Source organism: Chelmon rostratus, chromosome 3 (genome assembly GCF_017976325.1).
Source record: "Chelmon rostratus isolate fCheRos1 chromosome 3, fCheRos1.pri, whole genome shotgun sequence".
NCBI lineage: Eukaryota > Metazoa > Chordata > Actinopteri > Chaetodontiformes > Chaetodontidae > Chelmon > Chelmon rostratus.
Genome location: NC_055660.1, coordinates 5,637,055 through 5,653,658, shown reverse-complemented (window position 1 = coordinate 5,653,658; position 16,604 = coordinate 5,637,055). Strand labels below are relative to the sequence as shown.

Here is a 16,604-nt window from a genome sequence, read left to right as displayed (position 1 = left end):
CTGAAAGAGCTTCTGGAACAAAAAAACTGTTCTATATGAACCCACTGCACCTATAAGAATAGGAAGTTTATACTGTGGCACAAAGATTGGATCATTAATAGTGCTTTACTGCCCTCTAGTGGTCATTTTATAGTAACCCAGTTATTTTTCCCCCCAGCTAAGCTCAGTCCAGCTTCACAGCTCGGGTGATCTGAATGAGGGAATCTGGAGTTGTATAATAAAAGTATAAAGCATTAACCATCATCATATGACTACTGATTCCTGTTCTGTCTGCTCAGAGGGGTCGAATGATAACATCCAGGCCGGCCTGAGGATTCTACAAACCTGAGCTCCAACAACAGTTCTTCTTTTGGATTCTGCTACTTCTGCATCTTGACTTGCAGAGTCAGTTTTAGGGAACCACAAACCTCAGGTGAGTGAATCTCTCACTTCATCTGCTGGGGACACAATGTTAAGCTATGCTGTAGAACAGAGAACTGTGCTTACTGGTCAGTCTTTACTTGGATGGTTCAGCACTTGTACATTTGTGCGTTATATGTCAGTGTAAATAAACTTTGGACTACACAAATAAAGTGACATCATAAAAGTACCTGCCTGGCTTCTGATTGTGAATGAGCTGCTGAGTGTTGATTTCTAACAACCATATACAAATAATCTGATCGCAGATATTGTTTTACAAACTGCTGGCAGACCCATTTATGCTATTTCAATTCAGTCCAAAATAATGTGTCAGAATCTGTAAATTACAATGTTTGATTGAGTGGGTTGGAGCAACTACCACTTCAGGTAATTTCAGACTGGGCCCACCTGTCTTCCATGGACTAAAGGTCACTCATGTCAACGACAGCAGAGAGCCAGAAGTAAGACACATAAAAGAGGTCAGAGGTCACGGTTTCCGGAAGAAAAATCTCCTGAAAAGTCAGAAAAACCGCCTAAAAAGATTTTTAATAATGACCTTTAATGATGACCTATACGACAGCACAGTACTGAGAGGAATAAAATTAAATAGCAATTAAATGCTGTATATACTATAAACATGTATTTGTGTGCACTATTTGCACTGTTTGAAACACTTGCACATAGACATTGAATGGTGTTGGTCATGGTTGCTTTTTATATATTTTCATATGCTCTGTTGCTCTGTACATCCCTGTGTAAGCACACTGTGAGCAACTTAAAACCGGAGTCAAAGTCCTTGTAAGTGTGCACGCACTTGGCCTAACAGATCAGGACTTTAGAAACCGCATCTAGCTGCGTTTGTGCACATCAAATCTGCGCGTCTACTGGTAAAATTACGGTACTGAGCGTTTCGTGTCGGCGCTAACCCGTCCTGCTGTTTGTTTGATTGAAATTACTGATGTTTGAAGCAAATGTGCACATCGACGAACGTCTTCTTCTTTTGATACAGTTTTCAAAACAGGTTAAAGGGATTTGGCGTTCAAGAGGTGACTGGAAACCATCGAACCAACCGGCATCAACTTGTTGAACACGCGTTCATTACGGTACTGATGCCTTCAGGTTCGTGTCCTGATGAAATGTCCTGAATGCCTCCCTCGCTGTACACGTCCGTCCCACTGTGACTGTGCCTAAAATCCACCAATCTCGCCCGGTTACACCACGCCTTGTCAGATCCTGACCAAGTCTGCAGCCATGTTTGTGTCCCAGCAGGCACCGGGGATGTGTCTGTATATCTAAAGTACTTAAAAACACCGGTTTTATTGAACGTGAGTATGAATTTCATTCAGCCTGCACAATGAGCTTCTTCTGCACACCCTCCTGCAGGCAGCAGTCACTTCTCCAGTGGATCCAGACACTGATGAAGAAGTGAAACTTCCAGCTTCTCATTTCCTTGTTTCTGGGCTTTGCCTCTGCGGTGCCTGCTTCATAAGCTGCACCGAGACTCTGTGGCAGCTGTCCTTCTAGAGACTGTGCTGCTGTTTGCAAAGGCAAAACCTGGTAAGAAATCTTCAGGTATTATGTTGACATTAGCCAGACTTAAAGGGTCGAGGTGACAGTTATTCTTTTATTATCATACAATCCTAATTATGCTCATGTTAGCCTACTTTGAGAGTAATAAGGAGAATTTTGAACATCTGTACACAGCGTTCCAAGTCATATTATATGTTGTAATGTCAGAAATAAAACAGAATTACAACTTTTTCCCTCACTGTTGCATAACACATGTGATACCTGGCCAGTTCTGTATATTAAAGCTGCACCAATCAATATCTTTATATCAACAATAGATTAAAAGACCGTGTGTAGAGTGAAAGATGTTGCTCATAGTGATGAATCCATGTAATTATCATCCGCCCTGACAGACTCAGCTATAAGAAGCTCGTTGCTTTGATTTTACAGCCTGCAGTTGAACCGTTTTGCTTCCAAGCAGCGTCAGAAAGGTGTTTTTAGCAAAAAAAAAAAAAAAACTCTGATAAAACACTCTGCAGTAACTGACCAGCACCAGACAGAAGACAGAAAACATTAGCGACTAGCCAAGTTTAACTCCAAATACTTCCGAATAATGCTTTGTATGTGCCTAATGTATAAACAGCTAACATGTTTGCTATATCAACTTTAGAAGATCATAATATGTCAAAATCAATGAATGCAGCTTTTATTCTCTCTTTTTTAAAAGGTTTTTAAAGCGATGTGTGCCCCTCGTTCCCTCCTCCCTGCGCTGCTCATCACATGCTGCTTCCTGGCGGGACCCAACAGTCGCGTGGCGGGCCAGAAGAAGACCTCCTGCCAGGTGCGAGACGGCAGGGCTGACTGCAGCCACCTCAGCCTTAGTGCGGTCCCCCCAAACCTTCCCAGGAACATCACCAGCCTGGACGTGTCTCACAACAGGCTGCAGGGGATTCCACCCGTGTCGCTCACCCCATACCCGGGCCTCCTCCACCTTGATGTCAGCTACAACAGTATCACCAAGCTGGACGGAGGTTTGTGTCAGACTCTGCCTTTGCTGCAGACGCTGAACATGCAACACAACCAGGTGCTGTTGCTGAGGAGGGAGGATTTGAGCCACTGCACCAAACTAACCCGGCTGATCATGGCGAGTAACCGGCTAAGGCTACAAGGAGAACCCTTCTCTGCACTGCAGGTACAGATAGAGATGGATGGATGGATGGATGGATGGATGGATAGATGGATAGATGGATAGATAGATAGATAGATAGATAGATAGATAGATAGAGACTGTATTACCGGTAATCTCCAAAGAGAAATTTACATTTCCAGCAGCTCAAAGGGTGGAAACACAAGGGCATGCCAAAAAGAACATCTTTCAAGTAAGGAGGCTAAAAAGCAATACAAACTACCAACTAACAATATAAGAAAAAAAGAAATAATAAAAAATAGTGAGATAAAAATATAGAACTAAGCTATACAAGATAGACATCTGGTGGTTAAATGTGAGCGCAGTAGTGCAGTTGTGCAAAAATGACAGTGTGCAACAGTCTGATTGTCCACACTTAAGTCCAGCATATAGATGTGAGACCTTTGATAAGCTGGAGAGCAAACCTCATGAACGAGGGTGCAATAATGGTACTGATGACTGAAATGATAGTAAATAGTCGTTTTTAGACAAAAAAAAACTCATTTGCTAAAATAAGCTAAGCTAAGCTAAGCTAGCCTGCTGGCCCCAGCTACTTATTAACTGTATAGTTGTGAGGGTGGTGTCGCTCTTGTCATGTCACCCTCTGGACAGCGAATGAGTGTCCCAAAATGTCAAACTATCCATCCATCCATCCATTATCTATACACCGCTGAATCCTTTGCAGGGTCACGGGGGGGGCTGGAGCCTATCCCAGCCGTCTCTCGGGCGAAGGCAGGGGACACCCTGGGCAGGTCGCCAGCCTACCACAGGGCTACATATACAGACAAACAACCACACGCTCATTCACACCTATGGACAATTTAGAGTTATCAATTAACCTAAGCACGTTTTTGGACTGTGGGAGGAAGCCGGAGAACCCGGTGAGAACCCACGCTGCACAGGGAGAACATGCAAACTCCACACAAACCACCGAGCCACCGTGCAGCTGTCAAACTATCCTTTTTAAGTAAAGAATCCTTCTTGTGCAACAATTTGTATTTACCTATAAAGTAAACTGTTGTTAAATAAACATGAAAGGAAACAGAAAAAATAGTAGAAACAGAGTAAAGGCAGTGGCAGAAAATCAATACAGGACAGGACTGATTATGATAGAGATGGATTGCTTCATGAAAATATATGAAATAAGTGAATACAGTGTAGTTGCAGCTCAACGAGTAGACTGCTCATGCTATCTCACCAGGAGCATGTGCCAAGAAACAAGTTCAACACACCCAGCATATCTTTTTGTTATCTGGCTCAGATAACTAAGCCTAACAGCCCAGGTTTTCCATATCTAGCCATGAGCATGCTCACATGAAACAGGCGGCGGAAACATGGAAAGTCTGCCGGCAGCAGGGTGAACGAAGAGCAAAGTATAACATCCGATAATATGCGCATAATAATAATAATAATAATAACCCAGCTGCCAAATGCAGGAGGGACAGCCGGCAAAAATGTGTAAATGTTCTGTTGATGTGTTGCTTAGATGCATTATTATGGTGTGCATGACGACTGCAACCCCGGCGGTGTCAAACAGGCTTGAAGCAAATAAAAACTAGATGAAATAAGCATACTGTCATATCTTATAACAATCAGTGAATCAGTCTCTGTTGTAGGATGATACTGGTGTGCAAACCTAAATCTCTCATACAAAGAAATCGTCAGGGGAAGCCAATGGAAAAAGGAAAAGGAACCACGCCACTTTTGGGGGTTAGATTGTTTGATGTTCCTCTCCTGTGTTGCATTGAATAACACTTTGCTTTGTTTTTATTCTCCTGGCGTGATTCTCAGAGCCTGAAATTTCTTGATGTTTCCACCAACAAGCTGCCGTCAGCCAAGCTCGGCTCCCAGCGTCAGCTGCCCAGCCTGGTGAACCTCAACCTGGCGTTCAATGACTTCAGCACTCTGAAGAAAGACGACTTTTCCTTCCTTAACCACTCGTCCTCTCTGCAAGTCCTCAACCTGTCATCGGTGTCGCTGAAAACAGTAAGAAACCTACCTAAAAGTGATGTGGTCAAAATTGGAACTAGTAGAAAATGGAGTTGAAAAAATGTGGCACCTTGCTTTCACTTGTCTGTTCTGTTTCTGCTTTTTTTGTCTCACTTGTCGTATTTCGTTGCAGCTTGAGCCCGGTTGCTTCCATCCCATTTCAAGCCTGCGTACTTTAATCATGGACGGGAGCAACATGGGCACTCTGGTTATTGCTAAACTCTGCTCGGAGCTGTCATCGACGGCCATCGATGCGCTGTCTCTTCGGAAAATGAAGCTGGTCACACTCACCAACACGACCTTTCGAGGGCTGCAGGAAACAAATCTAACCTTTCTGGATCTGTCCGGTAATGGCATGGGTAAGATCGAAAAAGGCTCGTTTCTGTGGCTGTCCAGACTTGAGACGCTGATTCTGGTGGACAACAACATCAAGCACCTGACCAAGGACACATTTCAGGGGCTCGAAGGTTTGAAAAAACTCCAGCTGACGAAGGCTCTGGTGAAAAGTCACACCTCCGCCATCCCGATTATTGATGATTTCTCCTTCCAGCCATTGAGCTCCCTGGAGAGTTTGATATTGCAGAGAACTGCGGTCCGGGAAATCACAGAGCAAACATTCACAGGCTTGACGAGTCTTAAAGAGCTCGACATGAGCTGGAGTACTTATCCCTCGCTCAGAGACATCACCAACAAGACCTTTGTCTCCCTCGCCGGATCACAGCTCAGAAAGCTCAATCTGACTGGGACGGCTATAAATCATATCAGTCCCGGAGGCTTCTCTGTTCTCGGAAACCTCAGCACCCTTCTTCTAGACTCCAACTTTATCAAGCAAACTCTCACTGGCAAAGAGTTTGAAGGTCTGGACCAAGTTCAAGAGATTCACATGTCCAATAACTTCCAGACGGTCAATCTAAGCCACACTTCGTTCGTCAATGTGCCCAATCTCCGGGTCCTGACTTTGGGAAAAAGTCTTAAAGCCACAGCGTTGAACCTGGACCCCTCTCCGTTCAGGCCCCTGTCCAACCTCGCCCTCCTGGATCTCAGCAACAACAACATTGCGAACATCAGAGAGAACATGTTGGAGGGGCTTGTGAACCTGAAGGTGCTGAAGCTCCAACACAATAACTTAGCCCGTTTGTGGAAGAGCGCCAACCAAGGTGGGCCAGTGTTGTTTCTGAAATGGGCGCAGAACTTAATGACCTTGCTGATGGATAATAACGGGCTGGACGAGATCCCGGCAGAGGCTCTGAGAGGCCTGAGTGACCTCCATGAACTAAGCTTGGCGAGCAACCTCCTCAATAATCTCAAGGAGTCCATTTTTGATGACCTGAAGTCACTGCAGGCTTTATTTTTACAAAAGAATCTGATCACAAGTGTGAGGCCCGGAGTGTTCAAAGTTCCCATGAGCAACCTCAGCCTGCTCTTCATGGACAAAAATCCGTTTGACTGCACGTGCGAGAGCATCCTGTGGTTCGTGACATGGCTGAATAGCACAAATATGACCGGCGTGCCTGGCGTCAGGGAGCAGTATATGTGCAACACTCCACTGGCTTACTTCAACCGCTCCATCATGGATTTTGACACCCTCTCTTGCAAAGACATGACCCCGTTTCAGGCTCTTTACATACTGAGCAGCACAGCTGTCATCATGCTGACTGTAATTGCGCTTGTGGTGCGGTTCGATGGCTGGAGGATTCAGTTTTACTGGAACATACTGATCAATCGCACATTGGGATTTAGCGACGCCACAGTCGAAGAGGGCAGGGAGTACGAGTACGACGCTTACGTCATATATGCAGAGAAGGACAGGAGCTGGGTGGAGAGAAGGATGGTCCCCTTGGAGAATGAAAAGTGCAGGTTTTATTTGGAGGATCGGGATTCGGTCCCCGGCATGTCGCAGCTCGAATCCATTGTGGACAATATGAGGAAGTCACGAAAAATCTTGTTTGTCGTCACTGAAACTCTCCTCAGAGATCCCTGGTGTAGACGGTAAATCACTCCATCGTATATTTCGTCTGGCTTACATACTTCTTGGTATTGGTGTTCTGTATTTGTGATGAAGTGAGTTTTCAAAGTTGTCTCTCTGCCCTCCTGCCCATCCAGATTTAAAGCCCATCACGCCCTTCACCAGGTCATTGAAGCCAGCAGGGACTCTGTGGTTCTGGTCTTCCTGCAGGATGTTCACGACTACAAGCTGTCTCGCTCACTCTTCCTCCGCAGGGGCATGTTGCGTCCGTGCTGCATCCTGGACTGGCCTGTCCACAAGGAGAGGGTACCAGCCTTTCACCAGAAGCTCCTCATAGCACTTGGCATGACTAACCGATTGCAGGACTGACTGTATGCCATCGCTAGTAATTCCCTTTGTGATAATAATTACCAATGCATGTTCAGTTATCACTACTTTCTAACAATTGCTGATTTTTCTGTCATTTTTTGTGTATTTGTTATTTGCCTGTTCAAGTCTTTGGTACAAAAACTTGTCTGAGGTACAAAAATTATCATGCTATTCTTTTAAACTCCAGCTGAGCAGGTACAGTTACATGTAAAGTGTAAGTTATCTATAAAAACAACTAAATTAACTCAAAGAAGTTATGATTTTTATTTCTTGGTTACAGTTATTGTTGTGCGATGGCAGAAGGTGACTTTTAAATGAATGATATAGCTGAAAAAGTCTGTTTTTACACAGCAATCTTCGTCACGCAGGGATCAGTGTGAGCAGAGAATGACTCTATGGACACCTAGTGGTTGTAGTGAGGAACTGCACCATTTTCTTTGCCTCAAAGATTAAAATCTTCTGTTACTGATCTGATCTGAGCTCAATACAAAACAGCATATTGTCATTGTTCAGTTTGGTAACGCCAGATTTTTATTCTTAATAGAAATAGCAGTCTTACAGGAGATGGAGATGATGGCCAGATGTAATTGCAGCAGTTTATTCCTCTTTACTGTATGTTATGATTTAAAAGCCAGTTCCATAGCCTCAGTGGCGTTTTCTTTCTAAGCTTCTAAATGTTAGTGAGAAACACGCCCTGTGTAGTTAATCCATTTGTGATTTCTGTTTACGCCTCAAGGCTTTAAACTAACTCAGTCTGCAAGATTAGGGATTGATCAAGGTGAGAGCTGGACTTCCTAGAAAGAAGCCATTTGAAGTTTGCAGAATACACACTTTTAGAAGTAAGCTAAAAAGATCAATAATAATTTAGAGTTTTCTTATTTTACTGCTTCAGTTAACTGTTGAGTTATATTCTGAAAAGCATTAAACCCTCATGTGGCTAAAAGTTTGTCTTCCCTTCAGTGCCAGGTGTAGAAGCTTAGAGGCTTAGAAAATACCCACCATGTGTGAGTTTTTCATTCCAGAATATAAACTCCTGCCAGGTTGCTAAAATTCATAATAAATAAGTAAAATAGTACATTGCCGCAGTATCCTCATGCTAACTACCGCCCTGATGTCCAGTCTTTGTTCAGCCTGTGTCACAGATATGGACATTTTGAAGCACCACAAACTACATAAAGCCTAAAAACAAAAATCAGGGTTACCTTCACTTAGAATATAGTGCTTTTCTTTACATTATGTAGTGAAAAAACACCTTCATATAAACCCCTGTATACTATTTACATTCATTTTACAACAGTGAAATCCTCTTTTCATCATAAAACGTACATGCTGCCAAGATAACCATGTTATTCATTAGCCATCATGCTGGACGTCATATGAAAGGATGTTGACAAATACCAGACTAGGAGAGACTAAGTGGGACAAAGGCCTTGGTCAGGGCCAGCCAGCTATCATAAGGTAAATAATTAACATCTTTATTTTTTAATTTGTGAACAACATTCACAGCTCAATCTGCCTTTGCACATTTTAGTATTCATGTTTATCTATCTTCTTGTTGTATATCTCATATCTCCTTCTGAAGCTTTTTATGACATAAGAGTAATAAATGGCGATAAATGCAGCGGGCCCCTGTAGCCCAGTGAACTGTCAGGGGATTGACTGCAGAGAAAAGGAGGGGCAAAAGCAGAGAAGACACGTCGCAGGTTGATAGTGGAGGCACAGGAGGACAGCCTGGTACTGCTGCCGGAACACACACATGCACTCTACGTACACACAATAGAAAAGATGGCAGTTTTACTTGGTAGCTACACCATGCCGCTACTTGGAGTGAGCATCTTCATTGCTGCTCTGAGCTACATCACCTTCAAGCTGCTCAGCAGCTACCTGCATAAATGGTTTGAGATGAGGCCCATTCCAGGGATCGAAGGATCGTATCTCTTCATTGGAAATGCACTGCAGTTCAAAACCAACGCAGGAGGTAAGAAAAGCAACCAGTGTGCTGCTGCAGGAGGCTGATGTATGTCAAGGCACAGGCCATTAGGCGCTCAACAGAAATTTCATTTGACTGACATAACTGGTGATGTAACTGCTGACTTAATGCTCCATTAGATTTATTTTTTTAAATCTGCGTTTCAGATTTCTTTCGTCAAATTGAGGATTATACTCGGGAGTTCTGTGACGCACCGCTGCTTAAACTCTGGGTTGGACCAGTCCCATGTCTGATTCTGTTTCATGCTGAAACTGTTGAGGTATCGTGACTGACAGCTCCACATTTACACCACCAAATACTGCATGCATGCAGCACGATGGGCGTGACTCGTCAGTGTCCACATGTCTTATCTTGTAAATATATCTGTGATGCAACAAGTCATCTCAGCAACTGAGCAGCAGTAAAACGTCTTTCATGTCAAGTAATTACAGGCATGACCATCTCACCCAAATACTGAAGCACTGTCAAACAGGCCAAGCAGAACTTGTTATTCCGTGTGTAACAGCACAGTCTGTTTAGGATGACATTGCACTTTTACACCCACTGCTGATGCTCAGGCTGCAGCCGCTGTAACCTCTGCGTGTGCTCACCGCTCCAGCTCTCAGCTCTGCCATTTGACCGGTCGCTCTTTCTTCCATTTTTGCTTTTTTTTCAGTAGACAGTCCTCAACAACCCCGTTCATATGAAAAAAGCCTTTGCATACGACTTCCTCCACCCTTGGCTTGGAACTGGCCTTCTTACCAGGTACCTGTGGCTCAAACACATAGTCAGGCAGCTGTGAGTTTGAAAAAAACAAAACCAAACATGATGATGAAATAAACGATTAAAGATAATACGAGCCCAACTGTAAAAAAGATGGGACGCTTTGTTGAAACATAAATAAAACAGAATGTGATCATTAGCTAATCCTTCTTGACATATACTCAACTGAAAACAGCACAAAGACAATATCTTTAATGTTTGACCTCATCAGCTTCATTGATTTTAAATAGAATATCTGCTTATTATGAATTTGATGCAGCAACATGTTTCAAACAAGTTTGGACAGGAGCAACTAAAGACTGGGAAAGTTGTGGAACGCTCCAAAAACACCTGTTTGGATCATTCCACAGGTAAACAGGTTGATTGGTAACAGGTGATAGCATCATGATTGGATATGAAAGGAGCTTCCTGGAAAGGCTCAGTCGTTCACAAGCGAGGATGGAGCGAGGTTCACCACTTTGTGAACACATGATTGGATAATGGATGTTGCTGCGTGGAGTGGACTCAGGAACACTTTGGAAACATCAATTTGTCCCAGTAACTGTAGAGTCTGTGCACTGTAGCGTCTAAGCAGCAAAATATAGAGAGTTTCTATGGGAGTTTCAGTATAAAGAGTTAATTATGTTGTCAAATTTTGGCCTGAGAGTGTGAAAAAGGTCAAGGGGTCACCAAAATCAATGTGGTTGATTAACAGGCTTTTCAGTTCTTAATTTAACCTGAAGGTGGCGCAGTGAGAAAGACCCACAAGCTTAGATTTTATCATCCCAGAAATACTGACCTGATGGTGGAGACGGGGGAAAGGCCAGAGGTTTTCATGCTAATCTGTTTATCATGCACCCAAAGTGATTGACCATTATTATTATTTACCAGAAACATGTCAAAGAGAAAATCTAAATATTGAGTTGATGATGGCTAATTGTAGTAAACTAAAAGTTCTTCTTCTGTGGTCGGTTTACTCTCTCAGCCTCAAACCCTGTCTGTCTTCTTCCTTTGGTCAGCACTGGGCCTAAATGGCGTCAGAGGAGGAAGATGTTGACTCCCACCTTCCACTTCTCCATCCTGACGGACTTCTTGGAGGTGATGAACGAGCAGGCCGAGATCCTGGTGGAGAAGCTGGAGAAGCAGGCGGGGAAGGGCCCCTTCAACTGCTTCAGCCACATCACCCTGTGTGCCCTGGACATCATCTGCGGTGAGCGCCATCGTGCACCACCTGTGTTCAACCTCGGTTTATCCTTGTGAAAGTTACGTCTGAAAATTTGTCCTTTCAGAAACTGCAATGGGAAAGAAAATTTACGCCCAGAGTAATTCTGACTCCGAGTATGTTCGGAGTGTGTACAAGTGAGTTCTTTGCATTTTTTTCTCTATCACAAAAACAATCAGGGAATAATTATCTGATCAATAATTTGATGTTTTTGTCTTCGCCCTTAGGATGAGTGACATTATCAGCCGCAGACAGAGGACGCCCTGGTTCTGGCCTGACTTTGTGTACAAGTGCTTCGGCGAGGGCTGGGAGCATGAAAAGACGCTCAAGATCCTCCACTCCTTCACGTACAAGGTGAGTGATGGCGCCGGTGGTGTGGAAGCCAGCGCTCCATCTGCGTTCATTAACTCGAGACGACGCCGAAGAGGCAACATTCAGCCGTAACCAGAGCCGCCATTTCATCTCAGGTGATACACGAAAGAGCAGAGAGCACCTCAGACAGCGACTCTGACCAGGGCACGAGGAAAAGGCAGGCCTTCCTGGACATGCTTCTGAATACCACATACGAGGACGGCAGCAGGATGAGCCACCAGGACATTCAGGAGGAAGTGGACACCTTTATGTTTAGGGTTGGTGGTTTGGATACAGCTCACAGTGACAAAACACTCATGTTAGCAATGGATCAAATGGCAGTTTGTGCGGAGAAGTGTGCTGCTTGTGGTGACTGGTGGGATGTAACTAAGTACATTTACTCCTCTAGGCAGCTTTAGTTACAAGCTAGTTTTCAGATCACAGTTTTTTCATACCCTTCCTGCCCAGTTAAGTGTCTTCAAACGCTGCGAACATGTGATGATCTTATAGAAGATGATGCATTAGTGTAGATTAAGCACTAATATTAATCACATATAATAATAAAACACTGAGAGGGACTATTTTACTGCACAGCAGGGTTTGAATTGAGGATTTTTACTTGAAGTGGAGTATTTTCTCAGCGTGGTATTAGTACTTTAACTTAAGTGAAGGATCTGAATACGTCCACCACTGCTCAGCTCTGCAGTCTACTGCTGCTTTACAGCTGATACTCTGAGGCTGGTTGCCCAGCGCCGGCAGGCAGCGACGTTAATGATTAGCTGGAGGACAGAGTGGAGCGTTTGGCAGCTAAGGAGCCAGGTATTTCCCTCAGGAGCTGGTGGAGACCAAAACAGAGCTAGACACATGCAGAGTGAATATAAGGGAAAATTCACTGTTATTCTGCTGGCAAAAGAGAGAGAGGAAAGGAAAATGAATGCAGCTTTAAAGCCATAAAATGATGTGTTGTTGTTGTTGCTCTCTGTTAAACTGCCTCATTCTGCAGGGACATGATACTACTGCAGCCTCTATGAACTGGGTCCTGCATCTGCTGGGCTCCCACCCTGAGGCGCACAGCAAAGTTCAACAAGAGCTCCAGGAGGTGTTTGGTAACAGCAACATGCCCTCATCCCCCGTCGCCCCCGCCACCCCCGTCGCCGCACACCTTCTCACTTTCATGACATCATTTATTTTCCCGCCCAAAGGCCTTTTGACTCATCTTTGCTCGGATTCGTTTGTTCTTCACAAGTCGAGAGGAGCTTATAGGGGGATAATAGCTGTGAAAATCCTTGCCAAAACACAGAGGGAGTAATTGAATTATTTTCCTTGCTGTGTGGCTTTACAGCGGCCTCCATGCATTTTTTTTTCCATGACGTAAGCGAGATGGCCCGGCAGTAATAACAGAACAACTTGCACCAGTTTGAGGAATTGAGAATAGATTTGTCCTCAAGCACAGAAGCATCCATTTGTTGACAATAAGTGTTGATTTATTGTTTATAGGTAGGAATTTATTTGTCCACAAATGCTTATGCTGTAAAAATGACTGGGGTCCTAAGCCCCACTAGGGGTCACCAAAGCCCCTCATGGGGTTGTTAGGCCTTCTTGATTTTAAGAGGTGCAAGAAACCTTTAAAAAAAAAAAAATCTACTGTAGGCTTATATCTCAGCATTTCATTCATCTCTGTGAAGAACACTAAACAAATTGTTATTTAAGAAATTAACTTAAAATTAAATCTCACGGTGAAGACCTGAACACAAGCTCAATCCACAGAGCTGGAATATCCATAAAATATGTCACTTATGCAGGGCTAGTCACTCCAATCAATGATAGAAAAGGGATCACTAAAGGGAAAAAGTTGAGAACCACTGACTTAAACAGATATAGAAAATATATACATACATTATATACAAAGAGTATAAAAATAAATATTGGCAAAAATACAGTGTCCTTGGTTTATAGCACAGTAAAAATTATATCTATATATATATGTATAGATATATATTGCATAGTTGCAGGTTGCACAGATGTAATGATATTAGTATATAAATAAGAGAGTAGTGCAAACAGTAGGTTTGTGATGTGAAACAACATTACCACCGTGCTTTGTTAAATGATGCTGCAGTTGAACAGTCTGACAGCTGTTGTATAGAAGTGAAGAAGAAGAAACAGCTGGAAACGTATTCACAGCCATCTGACACGTAGTTTCCAGGCTGTTGTGTCTATGTGTATCCCGTGCCGCCGAGCTGAGCGCTGAAAACAGTGTTTCCTGTCTAATGTGCTCAGGTACATCGAACCGGCCCTTTACCACAGAGGACCTGAAGAAGCTCAAATACCTGGAGTGCGTGATCAAAGAGGCCCTGCGACTGTTTCCCTCTGTGCCCTTCTTCGCCCGCAGCCTCGGTGAAGACTGCCATATCAGTGAGTTACAGATGAATGATGACACTTGAATGAAACATTCATTTGTCGAGTGCAAATCCCCCGAGGCAGTGGTATTTTTTATAGGAAGCCAAGGGAAGCCAGCCTTCCCCTATTATTGTCATTTGAAAAATGGTTTTCTTTCTCACGTAACATTTATTGTACGCTGTTGTTGCATCCACCTCTTCTCCAGTTTTCACACAGTTTCTTCAGATGAATAAAATAAAACAGGGCCTGTCTGCATTGCATGTGTAAATAATCAGTCTGTGTGGTAAAAAGAGCGAAAGCAGGCTAAAGCTGTTCTTCTTTGATTAAAAAGTAGCACAGCCGATGTGGGACTAAACAAAAGGAATTAACATCCTAGAAATAAAATGTGAAGCAAAGACACCTGAAATGTGGCTCCACACCAGTCAAATCAGAGCCAGCTCTGCTCAAACCAGTGTTAGCATACACACCGTGCTTTTGTAAGACATTGCAGCTGATAGCAATTTGGAGTTAAAAGACGTGCATAAAAATTAACATTGACTATAAAAATGATACCTTAGTAAATGTACCTGTGAAAGTGGGCTTGTCGCTCTTTTTTCCCTATTTTTGAGGGCATCTGTCTCATTTTGCTTCTCGCACATCAAAAGTCGAAATTTCGAAAGTTCAGGTATATTACAGGGTTTGATTCTCTTAGTTCTGGCTCTGAGCGCGCTCAGTAATGACGTTCGAGCTGTGTCGAGCTCTTTGATCTCATGCCTTGGACCACTTGCCCACTGGACTTTGTTTAAGTGATGTCACCTTTTCCCCAGACCTCGGCAAATAATTAAGCTTTCGCAATGTTATCTCAGGTCATGCTACAAAAATGAGGCAGCCTGCTTTTTTTTCTTTTTACAGCTGAAGCCATTCAAGCACGTTTCCTGCAGTTAAATGAAATGATTTCCGTCCTCCAGTGTTGTGCAGAAGGTCTTACATGCCTTTATTTTGACGACTCGTATTCTTGTCTTGGTCAGAAGCAACTTTCACAGCTACAACTGGTTCAGAACTCTGCGTCCAGGCTTATAAATCACTAACAAAAGGAAGCACGGCACACCTGTCACACCTATCATAGCGTAGCACTGGCTGCCTCTACATTTTAAAATTGATTTAAGATTTTTATAATTCACTTTTGAGGCACAGCTTGGAGCCCGAGCGCGACCTCAGATCAGCGAATCAGCTGCTTTTTGCTTTTCCCAGGTCTGATTTAATGACCAGAGGGAAATCGGGCTTTCGCTGTCAGGGCTCCCAAACTCTGGAATGCACTTCCTGTTTTAAAACCTCCCCTTTGAAATAAACACTTCTTTAGGATGGCATTTCCATAATGTGCACGTACATTTGTGCGCAGGCCCGTGGTGAGGCGTGTGTGCAGAGTATGTGTGTCTCAATATACGTACAAGCCTGTTTGCTTTCATTCGTTTATTATTTTATGAGTTTACCACCATATTGTGGCTGATAATTGTTGTGCTGCTCGTGATTAACAGCCCTTTTATTGTCCGTTTTATGACTTCACTTGTCTTGCTTTTACTGTGCTGTAAAGCACTTTGAAACATCTGCTTTGAAAAGTGCTCACCTGTCTGTCATGACTGGTATTGGCTGAAGCTGAGGCTCTTACATTCAAGTTCTTTTTTGTTCCCGTAGATGGTTTCAAGGTTCCCAAAGGTGTCAACGCCATCATCATCACCTACGCTCTCCACCGTGACCCGCGGTACTTCCCTGAGCCCGAGGAGTTCAGGCCTGAGCGCTTCCTGCCTGAGAATTCGGTGGGAAGGCCTCCATATGCGTACCTCCCCTTCTCTGCTGGACTCCGCAACTGCATCGGTAAGAGCAGGACGGGTTTCGCTCCTGCTGTTTCGCACTTTCACACCCGGAACTGCCGCTGATGTGTGCGTAATGCTCCTCAGGTCAGCGATTCGCCCTGATGGAGGAAAAGGTGATCCTGGGCTCAGTTCTGCGTAGCTTCAATGTGGAAGCTTGTCAGACACGTGAAGATCTGCGGCCAGTGGGAGAGCTCATCCTGCGACCCGAGAACGGCATCTGGATCAAAGTGGAAAAGAGGAATCCATCAAACTAGCACCTGCTCCGGCGGACCTGCCTGTGGTCCACGGCACGTCCTTCCCTGCTGTAATGGTGGCGGCCACTGCGAGGTTTTCGAAATACCCCTCGAGAGGTCAGGGACAGTGGTGACCTCGGTGTTTAGACTTAGAAATGTTCTCATCATCATAGACATCATAATTACAGAAAGTAAGCCTTACAAAAATAAACTGAGATTTCTTTTTTGCGTTGTTAGTCTTAGAGAAACATCTGCATATTCTGGCTCTGCGTATCAACAACTCTTCGCTATTTCTGTGCCTCAAGAATGATTTAACTCAAAAATGACAAAAGTACTAAAAACAAATAACATGCAATAATTACGCTTCATAAAAACGGCTTGTGCAGAGTAAAATAATCA

At 43.8% G+C, this 16,604-nt stretch overlaps 2 protein-coding genes across 3 annotated transcripts; both read left to right on the top strand.

Moving 5' to 3' along the window:
- The first annotated feature begins 1,655 nt into the window (after positions 1-1,655).
- On the top strand, positions 1,656-8,348 carry tlr3 (toll-like receptor 3). Of its 2 annotated transcripts, none has more exons than XM_041965771.1 (5): positions 1,656-1,724; positions 2,636-3,100; positions 4,886-5,080; positions 5,217-7,072; positions 7,187-8,348. In XM_041965771.1, exons 2-5 carry the CDS (start codon positions 2,648-2,650, stop codon positions 7,416-7,418), a joined length of 2,736 nt encoding a protein of 911 aa, XP_041821705.1. In that variant the 5' UTR covers positions 1,656-1,724; positions 2,636-2,647; the 3' UTR covers positions 7,419-8,348. The 2 variants fall into 2 exon arrangements, with proteins under 2 accessions (XP_041821705.1, XP_041821697.1); XM_041965763.1 differs by having other exon boundaries at positions 1,659-1,956.
- Positions 8,349-9,203: 855 nt separating this feature from the next.
- On the top strand, positions 9,204-16,226 carry LOC121604579 (cytochrome P450 4V2). Its single transcript, XM_041934139.1, has 11 exons — positions 9,204-9,396; positions 9,555-9,667; positions 10,067-10,152; positions 11,169-11,359; positions 11,439-11,508; positions 11,599-11,725; positions 11,839-12,000; positions 12,726-12,828; positions 14,003-14,137; positions 15,794-15,973; positions 16,057-16,226. Exons 1-11 carry the CDS (start codon positions 9,204-9,206, stop codon positions 16,224-16,226), a joined length of 1,530 nt encoding a protein of 509 aa, XP_041790073.1.
- The last annotated feature ends 378 nt before the right edge of the window (positions 16,227-16,604 follow it).